The 13,851-nt window shown below is 46.5% G+C and overlaps 2 protein-coding genes across 2 annotated transcripts; both read right to left on the bottom strand.

Annotated features, from left to right (window-relative positions):
- Positions 1 to 45: 45 nt before the first annotated feature.
- On the bottom strand, positions 46 to 6,466 carry LOC1276595 (keratin, type I cytoskeletal 9). Its single transcript, XM_001688702.2, has 4 exons — positions 6,172 to 6,466; positions 5,248 to 5,432; positions 4,590 to 4,677; positions 46 to 2,411 (listed from the first exon to the last, which is right to left on the bottom strand). The coding sequence occupies exons 1-4, from the start codon at positions 6,259 to 6,261 to the stop codon at positions 720 to 722; spliced, it is 2,055 nt and encodes a 684-aa protein (XP_001688754.2). The 5' UTR covers positions 6,262 to 6,466; the 3' UTR covers positions 46 to 719.
- Positions 6,467 to 7,659: 1,193 nt separating this feature from the next.
- LOC1276596 (pyridoxal kinase) lies at positions 7,660 to 9,533 on the bottom strand. The gene is made up of 4 exons (XM_315959.5): positions 9,304 to 9,533; positions 8,986 to 9,186; positions 8,646 to 8,895; positions 7,660 to 8,414 (listed from the first exon to the last, which is right to left on the bottom strand). Exons 2-4 carry the CDS (start codon positions 9,076 to 9,078, stop codon positions 7,831 to 7,833), a joined length of 927 nt encoding a protein of 308 aa, XP_315959.5. The 5' UTR covers positions 9,079 to 9,186; positions 9,304 to 9,533; the 3' UTR covers positions 7,660 to 7,830.
- Between the last annotated feature and the right edge of the window lie 4,318 nt (positions 9,534 to 13,851).

The following is a 13,851-nucleotide window of genomic DNA, read 5'->3' on the forward strand; positions in this document are numbered from 1 at the left end:
TCTCTTCGCTCCTACAAAAAAGGCTACGCGAGTCGCGACAACACGTGTGTTTTCAATATACTTTATTTGTTCACATTCAGCGCAATACACATTTTGTGTGTTTGTTTTTTTTTTATAGATTGATGCGCGATCAAAGGCGGCGTCGAGACCAACAACGCCTAGCCGCGCTTAATATTGATCATGCTCTCTCGATTGTGGTTGTGACGGCGTGATGGTGGACGCTTAATAAGAGTAGTTGCTTTACAATTAAAATTTCACGATTTTCAGCCACTGAACGGCTTCATCGCAAAACACAGAGACGGGCCACTCTACAATAATAATGGCTTACAGGCTGTGTCTAACCAAGACACAGAACAATTAGACTAAAAACATGTACCCATATATAAAAAAAGTGATACCGTTTGCCCAAACACTTATCATAAAGGGCCGGGTCACGGAATCGTTGGTCAACTAGATGAGATATAAATGAATTTTCACCAGCCCCTTTCAGTATAGGGACATTCGGTAAATTAGATGGAAAAATGTGTTGCACACAATAATGTTGCAATTGGATATAATTTAAATAAAGTGTTAAAATAAAAGGAGCAAAAGGCTGACCGTCGCCTGGTGCGAGTCAGTTAGCGGTCTGTCACAATTCGGCGAATTGTGGGACAACCTTGTCAACAGGGAGCACCGCCCAACACCCCAGCACGCACGCACGCACCAACAAGCTCCTGCGTCTAGTCCGAATCGCGATCACTCTCGGACCCACTGTTGGACCCTTCCCGGTCGCTGTCCTTGTCGCTTCCGCCCTTGTCGGAATGATCGTCCCGATCGCTCTCCTTGTCCGACTCGTTGTCACTTCGATCGGAGCCGCGGCCCGATCCGCCCCGTTCCGAGCCACGATCCGAGCCCTGCTCCGAGCCATCGTACGAACCGCGGTCCGAGCTGCGCCGATCGTCCTTCTCCTCCTCCCGGTCCGAGTCGTCGTCGTCGTCCTTGGTCGAGCTACCGTTGCTCTTGTTTGCCTTCTGTTGCTGCTCCTCGTACCCTTCTTCCATCGGTGTTTCTGCGTCGTTCTGTGAGTCTTCATTCTGCTGCTGCGGCTGCTGCTGCTGCTGCTGCTGATCGGTGGCCAGTTTCGATGCTTTCTTCTCGCTCTCCTCTTCCTTGTCCGATTCCCGCGGGCTTTCCTTGCCGGAATCGACATCGCGCGGGCTATCCTTGCCACTGTCGCGCGGCGTGTTCCGCCCGGACCCACCCTTATCCGAACCCTTCTCGCTGTCGTTCTCCTTGTCCTCCTTGTTGCTACCGTTCTCTTCCTCCTCCTCATCGTCATCGTCAAGCATCCGGTTGCGACCACCGCCGCCACCACCACCACCACCGCCGCCACCGCTACGACCGATTGTCGAGGAGGATTTCTCCCTGTCCGAGCTGTCCTTGGAATCGCCCGACGATTTGCTGACCTTGCTCAGCTTGGTCGTCGCCAGGTAGCTGACCACCTTTTTCTTTTTGCTGTCGTCCCGCTCCTTCACCGCCTTCGAGAGGGCCGCTATTTCGAGCAGCTGCGCCTTGAGCTTCTTGTTGAGCACGTCCACCTTGAACTCGTAGTTCTTCTCCATGTCTTTATACTTCTTCATCAATTCCTGCTCGAGGTGAAAGTGTTTCCCCTTCCAGGCACTGATCTCCTTCTCCTTCTCCAGTATGACGCTGTCCTTCTGCTTCAGCTTTCGCTGCAGCGTCGCTATCGTCTCCTTCAGCTGTGTCATCGCGATCACATGATCGGAACTGTGGGGATCCACGTACCCGCCACCACTGCCGCCTCCGCCGCCGCTGCTGTTGCCACTGTTGGCGCTCTTCATCAGCAGCTTGTCGGTCGGCATATCCGGTACCATTTTACCCGTATCGGCGCGCGGTTTCTTGTTCGAGGACGCGTGCCTGCCGTTATCGTTCCGGGCGCCACCGCCAGTACCTCCAGCACCGCCGCCACCGCCACCGCCACCACCACCACCTCCAGGACCACCACTGTCTATGCGATCGACTCCCGTGCCACCGGTGGACCCGACGCCACCCGATCCGCCCATCGGTCCGAGGCTCATGCTCAGATCGCCGAGCGGTGGCAAGCTGGACATACCTCCACCGCCGCCTCCCGGTAGATTCATAGCTCCTCCTCCTCCTCCTCCTCCTCCTCCTCCTCCTCCTCCTCCACTGTTGCCCTGACCGCCACCGCTGTTGCTCACCTTGTCGCCGTGCATTCGGTCGCGCCGATCATTGCTGCCACCGGTCGCACCGCTTCCGCCCAGTGGGGGCGGGAAAGATCCTTCTGCCGCGCGCTTTTTGGCCCTTCGGCGTTCGTTCTCTACCTGGCGGGCTTTCGTGAGCGCACGTTTGTAGGACAGCGTGCACAGCCAGCAAAGCAGCTTGCCATCAACCTGCACGAGAAATGATACACAAAAGAAGAACGCAGTTCAGTACGATTTCTTAAGGATAGAGATGATTTACATGTGAAGCCAAAGCGAGCAATGGAAATTAGAGGTAATGGAAGGAATGCTTCGGGGATTTGGGAAGTATTGCCAACAAACTCAACATCTGGCCAGACGAAACCAACTCCGCTTCGTATGGAAAATCCCTAACAGGTTCTTATCCTTCTTGTTTTTTGGTCGGTTAGTGCTATTTATGATGCGAAAGTTTTTCTATTAATTATTGTCTGTATCACCACACGTTAAACATTATATAGATGAGAAGCATTATCATTGGGCTTCGCAACGAAGCTTACTCATCAAGATTGTTGATTAAGAACCAATCGTTTGATTATGACGCAAAACAACCTTCGTTACTACCTCTTAAGAGATTATTAATGGGAAAATGGAACATTTTAAAGATTACTTGGCCAAAGCCTGATCGCAAATAACGCTTAAGATCGTCCTAATCTTAACCTCCTATTAGCATAGCATAGATTAATTGAATCGAATAAAGTCTTTAATTCTACTACATTTCTGAACAATTTCCTAGGAGATGTTTTGCTTTTATGTGTCTTTGTCTCTCGCTGGATAACCGAAACTTGCAGGATATCTTCCTGCTATACTATTTCCAACTTGAATAGATATCGACCCACGGAATCGTACCTAATTATATATTTTTTAATCCCCGCTGGAACACATTGTTCCTATCTAGGACTACGGCTGGTATTATTGAATCCGTTCGTAGCGGCGGCGTACGTCCCGACACTCATTTTCTTAACGTACTAGATGGTTGCTACAGTTATTCACCGCGGCGTTGTAGGAGCGGGCTCAAGAAATGTGTTGCCATCCCTAAAATTTCATGTGAGCGCCGTACGTTCCCGCTACGAACGGATTCAATAATACCAGCCTACTACTTGTTTAGCGCAGCGACCTACACGAACATGTTATGCAGGGTTTCTTAACTTCTTACTGGCCTCCTATAATCCTAGAATGGATCGTCCCCCGTAGCAAGGACTGGCTAAGCGGTAATGAAAGCCCCGAAAGCCTGTACAGGCCGACATGTCCACGTAGGAAGTAACGCCAAATAGAAGAAGAAAAAGTCTTCTTAAGTACTAAGCGCCCGGAATTTTAATCCTAGTAGGAATCCGACAGGAATCGATTTCGTCTTATACGTTTGGCAAATCTAACAGGACATTCCACTGTAATAGGTCTTCTAGAGTTAATGATGGTGAATTGACACGTCCATGTTAGCTCCGATCTTCTTGCATCACCAATTTGTTTTTAAATCCTTATTCTTTATCCTTGCAAAATATCTGCTTCCTCTAATCGTGTCTAAAGGGCTCTGACTAGCATCCGCTCTATTTCTGACATATCTATTTTATAGCAAAATATATATCCTATACGTAATGGGCAGTATTTGCTGTTTAATACAATCTAACTTACACACTCCGCTACAGTGATATTGTAAGGTTTTTGTTTATAAGCTATTCCATTAAAAAAAATCCATACAAATATTCCCTTCTCCTTTGCTGTTACTAACTGAATCTTAATTTAAGATACAATATTATGTCGCTTTTGATAAGTGGAATGGTTTAAATTGACTGCTTAATACAAATCTACTCTATGACACTTAACGTTAGGATTCTTTTGCACAATTAATCTTTAAACTAGTTGGCCCAACTTTCGCATTTATCCTTCATCTATTCTGAGCTGACGCTATACTATCTGTATTCAACCTAGCGCCTCATGTTTAAGCCGAAGCAGGAGTTGTTGGATCGTTTGGCGCCATTTTGCTCGCAAGAGTAAAGGGTGCGCTTTTCTGTGTTTTTAATTGGCACGGCCTAGCGACACAACATTAGCACGGCCGCGTATCCGTGCGTGCGTGAATTTATCCGATTCGTTCTGTGACTCTGTGACAGTTGTGTCGTGTCATGAGGTGAGTAGGTACCGGGCGCCTCCCAAAAGCCACGTGATGGTGAATTGGAGCCACCATTAACACCACCACCACCATCACCACACATCACGGTCACCACCAACGGCACACCACCGGGTCAGTGTGTTAATGTGAGGGAGCTCGGGCGATTTTGACTCGATCTAGTGGGCAGCTGCTCTGAGAGTCGGGTTGTATCACCATGTTGCCATGCTAACCTTATAATCGGGCCTATTAAAGGCGCATCGCTGTTTGCACTGATCGCACGTTACTGCTGGTCCATATTTTAACTCGGAGTTTGTACACCTAATCGGGGGGGAGGATGGTACAAATATGTTTGCGTCATAATCAAACGATTTCTTGAAGGATTCATGTGGTTTTGTTTTATGGCGGAAGGTAGTTCAGTTTGTTTGGTTTTGAGTGTTTTGTTTTTGCCATAGTAAAGGCAACAACTAGGAATGATTTTAAGCCTTGTGCAGGGATGAATAGGAAGGAGCGAGGGGAAAATTGATTGAACAATGCAATGATGAGCAATAGAGGGAATCCTTGTTCAAGTTTATTGAATGCCACTGAACAGAGCATTACAGAAACCTCATTTAAGGTGAAGCAACAGTTTAATTTAATTGTTATTTAAAAAAAACACAAATTTTATGGCAATCTCTGGTAAGAAAGGAATGTGTCAACAAGTGAAAATTGGTCTCTGTACCAACCGTTAAGAAAATCAACAATTCCCACCCTCGAATGCTCGTTAGCGTGATGTTGGGATAATGAACAGCGGGGAAAGGATATTGTGTTGGAAGGGAGAGCACAAGGGTGTAAGAGCAAAGCAACAAAGAACGCTTCTTAACGCACGAGATTGTTTCAAACAAAACAAACCTTTGGCATTTGGATCCGATGAAGGCGGCAATGATGTTGCACAGCTCGCAGGCGGACGGCTTTCCATACTGCTTCACGTTGGCCTCACACTTTCGGCAGATCGCTGACGTGCTTCCCTTGGACGTTTGCTGGAACTCCGAGCGGCAATAGGTACATTTCACCACCGGAAACGATCCTCGGCAGTCCTATATATTACCGGGCCAAAACGGAGGCGGGGGAAAAGGGAAGAGATAAAAGTGGAAACAGGGAGGGAAATCATTAGTATGCCGTGCGTTTTAACATTCTCACAAGCAAATGCTGGCGTGTGTGTGTGTGTCGATGTGGTTTGTGGTGTCGTTGGTAGGTTAATCACAAGCAAAAGAAAAGCGAAATTTTCGCTCGGTGCATCGGTTAGCACTTTTCACGGCCACAGTGTGTGAACTTTAATTCGCGAACGTTTTCTTGCTCTTCGCTCTCTGTCTCTCGCATGAGAACGCACACACACACACACACACAGACACACACAGACACACTCGTCCATTCGGTATGACGCTTTCACACATAGCCACTTTTTACCACTTGTCAAGTAAAGGGAAAAAAGGGGTTATATTTCTCTGCGGATGAGAGCTCGCCGAGGCGTAATTAACTTGGCTCGTTCGTACAATTCGATTATGTTTATCGTTTTGTTTCACAATTGACTGCTGCCAGCAACGGCATTAACGGCACCACAGAGCAAATGGGGATGCCATTTTCTCGGCCGTCGGGGTGGCGTCAGTGTTCACTTTCTGCGTAGGCTAGAGGTCGTTTTTTTTTGTTAACCGCGAGAGTCACTTTAGTTCTTGCCTTGGCTTAACGGATCGCACCTCGAACCATCCACTTTCACCCGCCCAAAAACGCCAAAATTCAACGAGCGCGAGGACGAACGGAAACGAACGCATACATTACCTTGCAAAGCTGCTGGCCCGGGGACAACTCCTCGAACGGATGGCGTGAGAAGCATTTGGAGCAGGCAAACAGCATCACGGTACCGCTCATTGTCGCTGTCGGGACAGGGCTTGGAAAACTTAAAATCACACACACGGAAAAAACGGACGAAATTAAGTTTGGGCACAAACAACGGCGAACGATTTGTTTCCCTCTTTACGATGCCGAAACCAAAACCGTTTCGCTGCTTGCTTGTGTTACGTTTTTTTTGTGTCTATTTTCTCTGCGTCTGCGTCAGTGTGGCTGACGTTTCGGTTTGACGCACTCGGTTGGCGGGAAGGTTGTACGATTGTTGCTTCGGGTCAAGGATGTCAAATTTGAATTTGACAATTCTGGGATGCCAACATTCGTAGAAACCGTTTTTGTATGAAAAGAACATGCAACAGACAGAACAATCAATAATTTTAGGCACATTAACCCAAAAAGGGTGGTTTTAATCACTATACAAATTATACAAATTTCCATACGTTATTTACTACGCTAATTCTTACGCTAATTCATATGCTGATTTCCTTTGCAATGTTCTACGCTACGCTGCACATTTACTACCGGGAATGGTTTGTCGAATCCGAATCCGGAACAGATCCAGGTACAGTTCTTGAAAATAAATGAAATTGTGAGCTATTTTTGGATCAGTGTGGGTTCATGATCGGTTCCTGGACCAGTGTGGGTTAATGACCAGTATGAGTTCATAATCGGTTCCAGAACAGGTATGGGTTCATGACAGTTTCCAGGACCTGTATGAGTTCATGATAGACTCCAGGACCTGTATGGGTTCATGATAGGTTCCAGGACCAGTATGAGTTTACTATCAGTTTTTGGACAGGTATGGTCAGCATAGTTTCCTGGATTTGTATGGGTACAGTATCGGTTCTTGGACCGTTATAGGTTCATTATCAGGTTCAGTCATGTGTAGTTCTTGAACCAGAAATGGTTATGTATTGGTGTCAGGACCCTGTAACATGACCAAATTAACTAGTTTACTAAAAAAATGATATCGAAAAGTAACATGAATAGTATTTGCACATTTCTTAGTCAATGTTTTATAGTATTGTAAAGTATCTAAACATCCAAAAACCATTCGATTCAAAGTAAAGAAATAATGTTTTACTTGAGATGAGACGCTTCATTCAAATTATAAGTATTCTTTGCACATACTGCACGACAAGATAAGGGAACAATTATACGTTTGATTTATCAGTGGAAAACAACAAAAATAAAGAACGAGCAAACAAATGTCCATTGGATTGTGTTCCTTATCACTCTTTTCGTGCAACAATGTTGCAAGTTTCCAATTCGTTATCATTGCCATGTTTCCGTTTTATTTTTATTTAGATTACAAATGGACAGAGCTGCTTAAGCCATACGTTCTAACCGTTTCTTTTTTCTGAATAAAAGAAAAATGCACACATCGGAATAAATGTAATAAAATAAAAGCCACACGCTGCGTATCGTTTCACAGTTACTATATTTAAACACTCCCAGTGCCGTTTACCATTGAAAGCGTACAATTTTCACAAACACAACATACACAAAATATTGTCACAATCGTCACATAGTGGATAAAATACGTCCTTCGTTCGTTACCATCGTCCAGAGCCTAGGTGTCCTAAGTGTTGCTTACAACTTTTCACACTTGAGCGTAATTTTCGGCTGTTCGATGTCGGCCTTACTCTGGATAAGCTTCAGCTCGCGCTGCTGAGACGTTACCGGCACCTTGCCCTGCAGCACCGGTTCCGGGATGAAGCTGAGCGTTTTCGCGATCACCGCCTGCAGCGTTGCGATGGCCCGCTCCAGTGTAGCGCCCACGTCATAGTTGGTCAGGGCCGAGTGCGCTAAAAAGAGCGACGCAAACAGATCTCCGGTGCCGGTGAAGCGGATCAGATTGTTGCCCTGCTTTGGAATGGTCAGTCGGTACTTTTCCGTACCGGCGGCGGTGCGATTGCTCACGTACGCCAGCAGTGTGTCCTTCGAGCCCAGCTCCGACGATGAGATGGCCACGGTTCGGACACCCTTCTCGTGGAACCATTGCACCGCGTCCCAGATGTCCGTCTCGGTCTTGATTTGCTTTCCGGTGAGCAGCTCCACCTCGAACTGGTTCGGTGTAATGATGTCCGCAAGCGGGACAATTTCATCGCGATAGATCGGCAGCAATTCCTTCGGCACGTACATTATGCCATCGTCTCCCATTACCGGGTCGCATACTACAAAATAAGTGAGGGAGAGAGAGAGAGAGTGAGAGAGGGAGAAGAAGAGAGTAACAAAACACCGCTCATCATATACAATGTGCTACAATGTTGCAAAAACGGGTTCCTCCACTTCGCTCTCTGTCTCTACGCCATCCGTCTTCTCCTCCACTGCTATCATCGCTTATCTAAATATAGACTCGCCTCCCAAGTGCTGTGCGCATACAACAGCTCCGTCCCATAACGTACCGTAAATCAATTTCTCGTTCACACCGCGAAGCGACCGCAGGATGGATGCGATCTCGCGCAGAAATGCCGGATTGCCCACGTATCCAGTGAGCAGATGGGTGTAGAGTTTGTGCAAATCATTGTCAACAAGCCCGGCATACACGTCCGCCAGCTCCTTCTCGTTTAGCACCTGCCCCTTGAACCCGTTCTTATAGCCGGTGTGGTTGGAAAACTGTACCGAATTGATTTGATCAACTTCGAACCCAAGCACCTGGAAGGGGAAAAACATCGAGAACGTTGGTAGTTTGTTTTGAGATTTGCTGCGATCAACAACACGCACCCACCCACCCACCACACCTACCTGCAGCGGAAATACGGCACTCTTGTTACCCACATGCCCATGCACGACGTGGCTCTGGATGGAAAGCACACGATTAAAAGCACCACTGGCCATGACGGTGTCGTTATTGTTATTGATGACGATGATGTAAATGCTGACGGTCCGGTCCCAGGGGTCGACGATGCGCTACACACGGCTACTAAATGCGAACTGACGGCGTGTCTGCAATCGTGCAAATTGTTATTAAATGCATTTACTGGCTCGCCGCTGGTCGTTCGTTAGCGCGCAGATCACGTGTATGGGTGAAGCGCTTGCAATCGGCGATAAGATAACACATACCGTTGACATTGAAAAGGCGCTCGGTTTAACAAAAAAGAGTTTACTGCTGGCTCACCAACGGCCAAAAGCCAGCTCTATGCCGCAATAACGAAAAACTAAAGAACGATGCACTTTTTGCTACAAATAAAACACAATTTTCGGTGCGTACGCGTACTCTTTTGCTTGTGTTGGGAAATTTGAAAACAATCACACTCGGCTGACAGCTGTTTGTTGTTGCAGGGCTCGTCTCTCTCTCTGTTTTATGTGAAAGGTGTTAGTAATTGTGCAAAATGTGAAAGCTTAGAAATAAACTTTGATTTTCTTAAATTTAGGAAAATACAGGGTTTTCGCATAATTTTCACTATCTTCAATAGCAAACATCGGTAGTAAAAAAAAAAACAAACACAAGAATAGAGCATCATTTAGCTTGCCATAAAAAGTTTATAGCACCGGAACTACGAAGCCATAACGAATCTACCAGTATTTTGCGTTTTTGTCCTTTATTCTCAAATAAATTAAAGTAAATTATTGTACTGCGCCTATAAAAAAATAAACTGCAACTAATTCATTCATATGAAATTCTTCCTACACTAACGTAATGTCTATGAAACAATGAAGTGAGCAAATCGACCGCATTTCTATCTCGTATTACTCACATCGCTCGAAACCTCTGGCTTCCGCACCACCCCACCATTACATTGTTCCTAAATGCGATCGGCACTTCTTAGAAACATTTACAGCTACTGCCGCAGTGCATTTGTATGCATTTAGGCCCGAATTACACAAACCGATTGGCGATCGAATCAGATCCGTATCGTGTTCACGAGGGACTCCTAGCATCGCCTCCACAAGCCGCCTCTTGCCACTGTTGGCCCTAGATATAGCGGGAATAAGCAGCGGTTTTCAAACAAGTTCCGTTGCCGTTTGCAAGATGAGAATACGATAATGATTATGGGTAAAAACGGGCGCTACTTGCCGGGGGTTGCAAAATTCAATTGGAGTTACGTTACATATCGCGCCAGCCGCACGAGCATTAACCACCGCCCGTGAGGGGCGTACATGGGATGGGTCGTTCGGTATCACGGTGCTTTGCATTGAATCGAAAATATTAAATTACTTCCGCGGGCACCCTTCGCCATGCGCCGTTGCGCATATTTTTTTTGACTATCCTGTGGCGATGAGGCTTGATGAGGTTTCCCCCCCCTCTCAATTTCGATGATTACGCTTCCGTTAGCAATCCGTTGAAATTGTGGCGTTAAAATTGTGCAGTTCATTTAAAGGCACGAGTAGCAATCATTTCCGTACACCTTTCTTCCTACAACAGGTATCCGCGGCTTTCGGAGCAACCAAATTCGGAAGTAAATCAGGCAAAATCCTGAACGGTGGTGTTCGATTTCTTTTGCTCTTTTTTTTTTTTGCAAAGCTACAGTTCCTAGAGCAAGGTGAACCCATTCTTTGCAGGGTCTGCACGTGGCAATCGGCATCAATCGAATCCTGATGTTCTACATCTCTTATCAAATGTACCGATCTCGGTCTATCGAGATCGTGTCTGCTCCTGGTGAGCATTAAGGCTAAAAGTATCATTTTACTTTTTTTCTCTTTCTCTGTCTCTCTGCATCACTTCAAGCGAATCCCTCCAATAGCTTGGTTTTAGGGTCCTTTTTCTAGGTCCGCATTTGAAAAAATCTCCTCGATCAATGGGTCGGGTGAGAGGATAAACAGGTAGAGAGATAGGTAGAACCGGTATGATGATAGATTATCAAGAGGCCACTAGAGTTGTTACGCTGGGCCCGGAGTTGAGTGGCGCGCAACGAGCTCGTAACGCATCGGTTCAAGTCGAGAGGGCACAATTGTTTGTAAATATTTCCGGAACCGGAAGAGCACTCCAACGGTTCGGACGGCTTCAGTCTTCAGCCGAATGGCGGTCAATGTTCGGAGAGGGAAACATCGTTGCTTCATTTAACCACACTGCGAAAAATGGATAAATACAGGTTTAGTACAGCTTGGCCATCAAAAATGTACATGTTTGGAGCGAAACGCGAAACTTCCTTTTCCGTAACGTAAATCAATCAATTGCACACACCCGGAATGGGTCCCCTGGATATTTCTTTACGATCGTTAATCGTTACATGGCGCTACTAGAAAAAAGATTACATTCAATTACGATTACGACAGTGCAGTACCAAGTCGTCCCACATGTACACCCTAATCCACACAACACTCCCGGCGGGATTTCCACGAACAAAACAGCAAGCGATTTAGCAGCAATATCCATCGCACACGAGAAAAAAAAACCTCCCTGAAACTCAACACAAAAGCAGTGCAATTTATTTCTCGTGTAAAAGCACCTAAAAAAACCCAAAAAAAAAAACGAATCGATCCCAAAACTAGAGCAAACGGACTTTTGCACGCAAAAAATCCCCATGCAATTGCCAAGCGATTGTGCGCGATCAGGCACCAGCAATTCATGCATCTGTCGAGGGGATTTTCCCTAGCAACACAGTGCATTTCCTCAGCGCGTGCCAGTAGCAGGATACGACGCTCGGGCAGAGGTACGGGGCATAGGAAAAGGTGTGAGAGTTGATAATTAATTTTTGGTCACAATCGCTGCCGTGATCCAAATCACGGAGGAAGTCCGGTACCGTCGGTAAAGGAAACACAACAAATGGGGCCGTTGTTGGCTGTAACCGGACCTTACCTTGATGTGGATGCGATTTATGCAAATGCAGCTGTCACCAGGTTCCGCTTGGCTGCACGGCCACCGAGTTCGAGTTCGGTTGGGAACCTCCGCCTCCGTTGGTAATGGCTTAATACGCCGACGAAACGGGTGACTTTTACACCTTTCCGTTGGAGCTGGCCAGCTTTCCGTTTGCTTTTGCTGTCGTTTTCGGCACCCTTTGACGGAATCCTGCAGGACCTCCACCGGAAGGTGACGTTTAGCGTTTATCACGCCAACTAGATCTGTTAGTGTTGGGCTGAAACACCATGTTTGGTAGCATTTGTTCGCAGCACGCGCGTGTGGCATTGGTGTGTGTGTGTGTGTGTGTGTGTGTGTGTGTGTGTGTGTGTGTGTGTGTGTGTGTGTGTTTGTGTGTGTGTGTGTGTGTGTGTGTGTGTGTGTGTGTGTGTGTGTGTGTGTGTGTGTGTGTGTGTGTGTGTGTGTGTGTGTGTGTGTGTGTGTGTGTGTGTGTTTGTGTGTGTGTATGTGTTTGTGTGCAGTTGTGTGGAACGAGCACTTTTTAGCTGGAAAGTGATTTTTTTCCCTTCTGCAGTGCTCGCGCAGCAGTGTGCCAGAGGACCTCCCAGTGTCAACGGTTTTTCACTTTCAGACACGTTTTTTTGCTGTTGTTTCGAGCAACAGGGAATAGCGGCGTGAAAACGAAGAAGAAGAAGAATAAGGAGAAGAAAAAACGAAACAAAACCAACGGACATAAGGTATATCCTGTGGAAGTGGCGAGCAAGTCCTTGCCGGTGACATCAGGTAGCACATCGCACCTTCTCCCAAGCGCGGAGGATTAGTTGCGGTTGCTTCCTCCGGTCGATAATCTCATAAACATTGTCACTTTGAACACAGCGAAGAGGTGTTTGTGGCGAGGTGCCATAAGACTACTGTTCGTAACAATGCGCTCACGGCTGGAGAGTTCGTTGTGGGAAGTGCGAAGTACGGTAGCTATTAAGTGCCATCCGGCCAGAACGGTGCACCCGGTGGGAAGGACATGAAGTCGAAAGGTACCGCTGAGATCACTGGGGGTTGGAATGGGAAAAAAAAGGTAAAAGGTAGTTTGAGTTGCAAGAGTACGATAGTTTTGAATAGGTGTGGAAGTGTCGATGATTTTTTTTCGTTTTTTAGGGATTTTAAGCAAACTGGAGCGGTCCCGTGGTACAGTTGTCAACTCGTACGACTCTATAGCATGCCCATCATGGGTTAGAACCTAGAATGAACCATCTCCCCGTAGCAAGGATTGACTATACGGCTGCGTGGTAATGAATTAAGTCTCGAAAGCCTGTATAGGCCGGCATGTCCGCGTAGGCCGTTACGCCAAATAGAAGAAGAAGATGCAATCTGCAACATTCTGGAGGCCATCAGCTATAGCTCAATGTTGATACCTAATTTATCGCAGCAAATTGAAGATGTACGAGGTCCCTTGCGTTTGTTTGTTTATAATTACGATATCAACTGGTCCATCGGTACAGTCATCAGCGTGCAAGACCTAACAACATGCCCCTCATTCAGACAACCAAGATCACTAGTAGCTTAGGCATGCCTTTGACCGACGGATGCGTCAAATAAGAAGAAATACTTCCGATATTTAGCATAACTTCGCAAGTCATTGAACCCACACGCTATTTCTGTTCTCAACTAACGTGCCTCTGGAATACAAATTCCAAACGGCGCAGAAAGGCTCAGTGAGCTCCGAGAGCTCAAAATGAAAGCCAATACTGTCTTTGGAAATGCACTAGACTGCTGGTTAACGACTTCTTCCTAATGAGGTCATTTTTTGTTGGATTTCGGTTAGGTTTTGAGCTCAGAAACCGGTTATTATCTGTATGTTCCGTTAGCTCAATGAG

Source organism: Anopheles gambiae, chromosome 2, assembly GCF_943734735.2.
Source record: "Anopheles gambiae chromosome 2, idAnoGambNW_F1_1, whole genome shotgun sequence".
NCBI classification, from domain to species: Eukaryota; Metazoa; Arthropoda; class Insecta; order Diptera; family Culicidae; genus Anopheles; species Anopheles gambiae.

Bases quoted from the DNA above. Each gene is read 5' to 3' on its own strand.
- LOC1276596 (XM_315959.5), bottom strand. From the start codon at position 9,078: ATGGCCAGTGGTGCTTTTAATCGTGTGCTTTCCATCCAGAGCCACGTC. The intron at 8,896-8,985 runs GTAGGTGTGGTG...TTCCCCTTCCAG, and splicing joins GTGCCGTATTTCCGCTGCAG to GTGCTTGGGTTCGAAGTTGA. The intron at 8,415-8,645 runs GTACGTTATGGG...CTTATTTTGTAG, and splicing joins GAACGAGAAATTGATTTACG to TATGCGACCCGGTAATGGGA.
- LOC1276595 (XM_001688702.2), bottom strand. From the start codon at position 6,261: ATGAGCGGTACCGTGATGCTGTTTGCCTGCTCCAAATGCTTCTCACGC. The intron at 4,678-5,247 runs GTTTGTTTTGTT...CCCCCCGATTAG, and splicing joins ATCGGATCCAAATGCCAAAG to GTGTACAAACTCCGAGTTAA. The intron at 2,412-4,589 runs GTTAGCATGGCA...TTTCTCGTGCAG, and splicing joins TTAATAGGCCCGATTATAAG to GTTGATGGCAAGCTGCTTTG.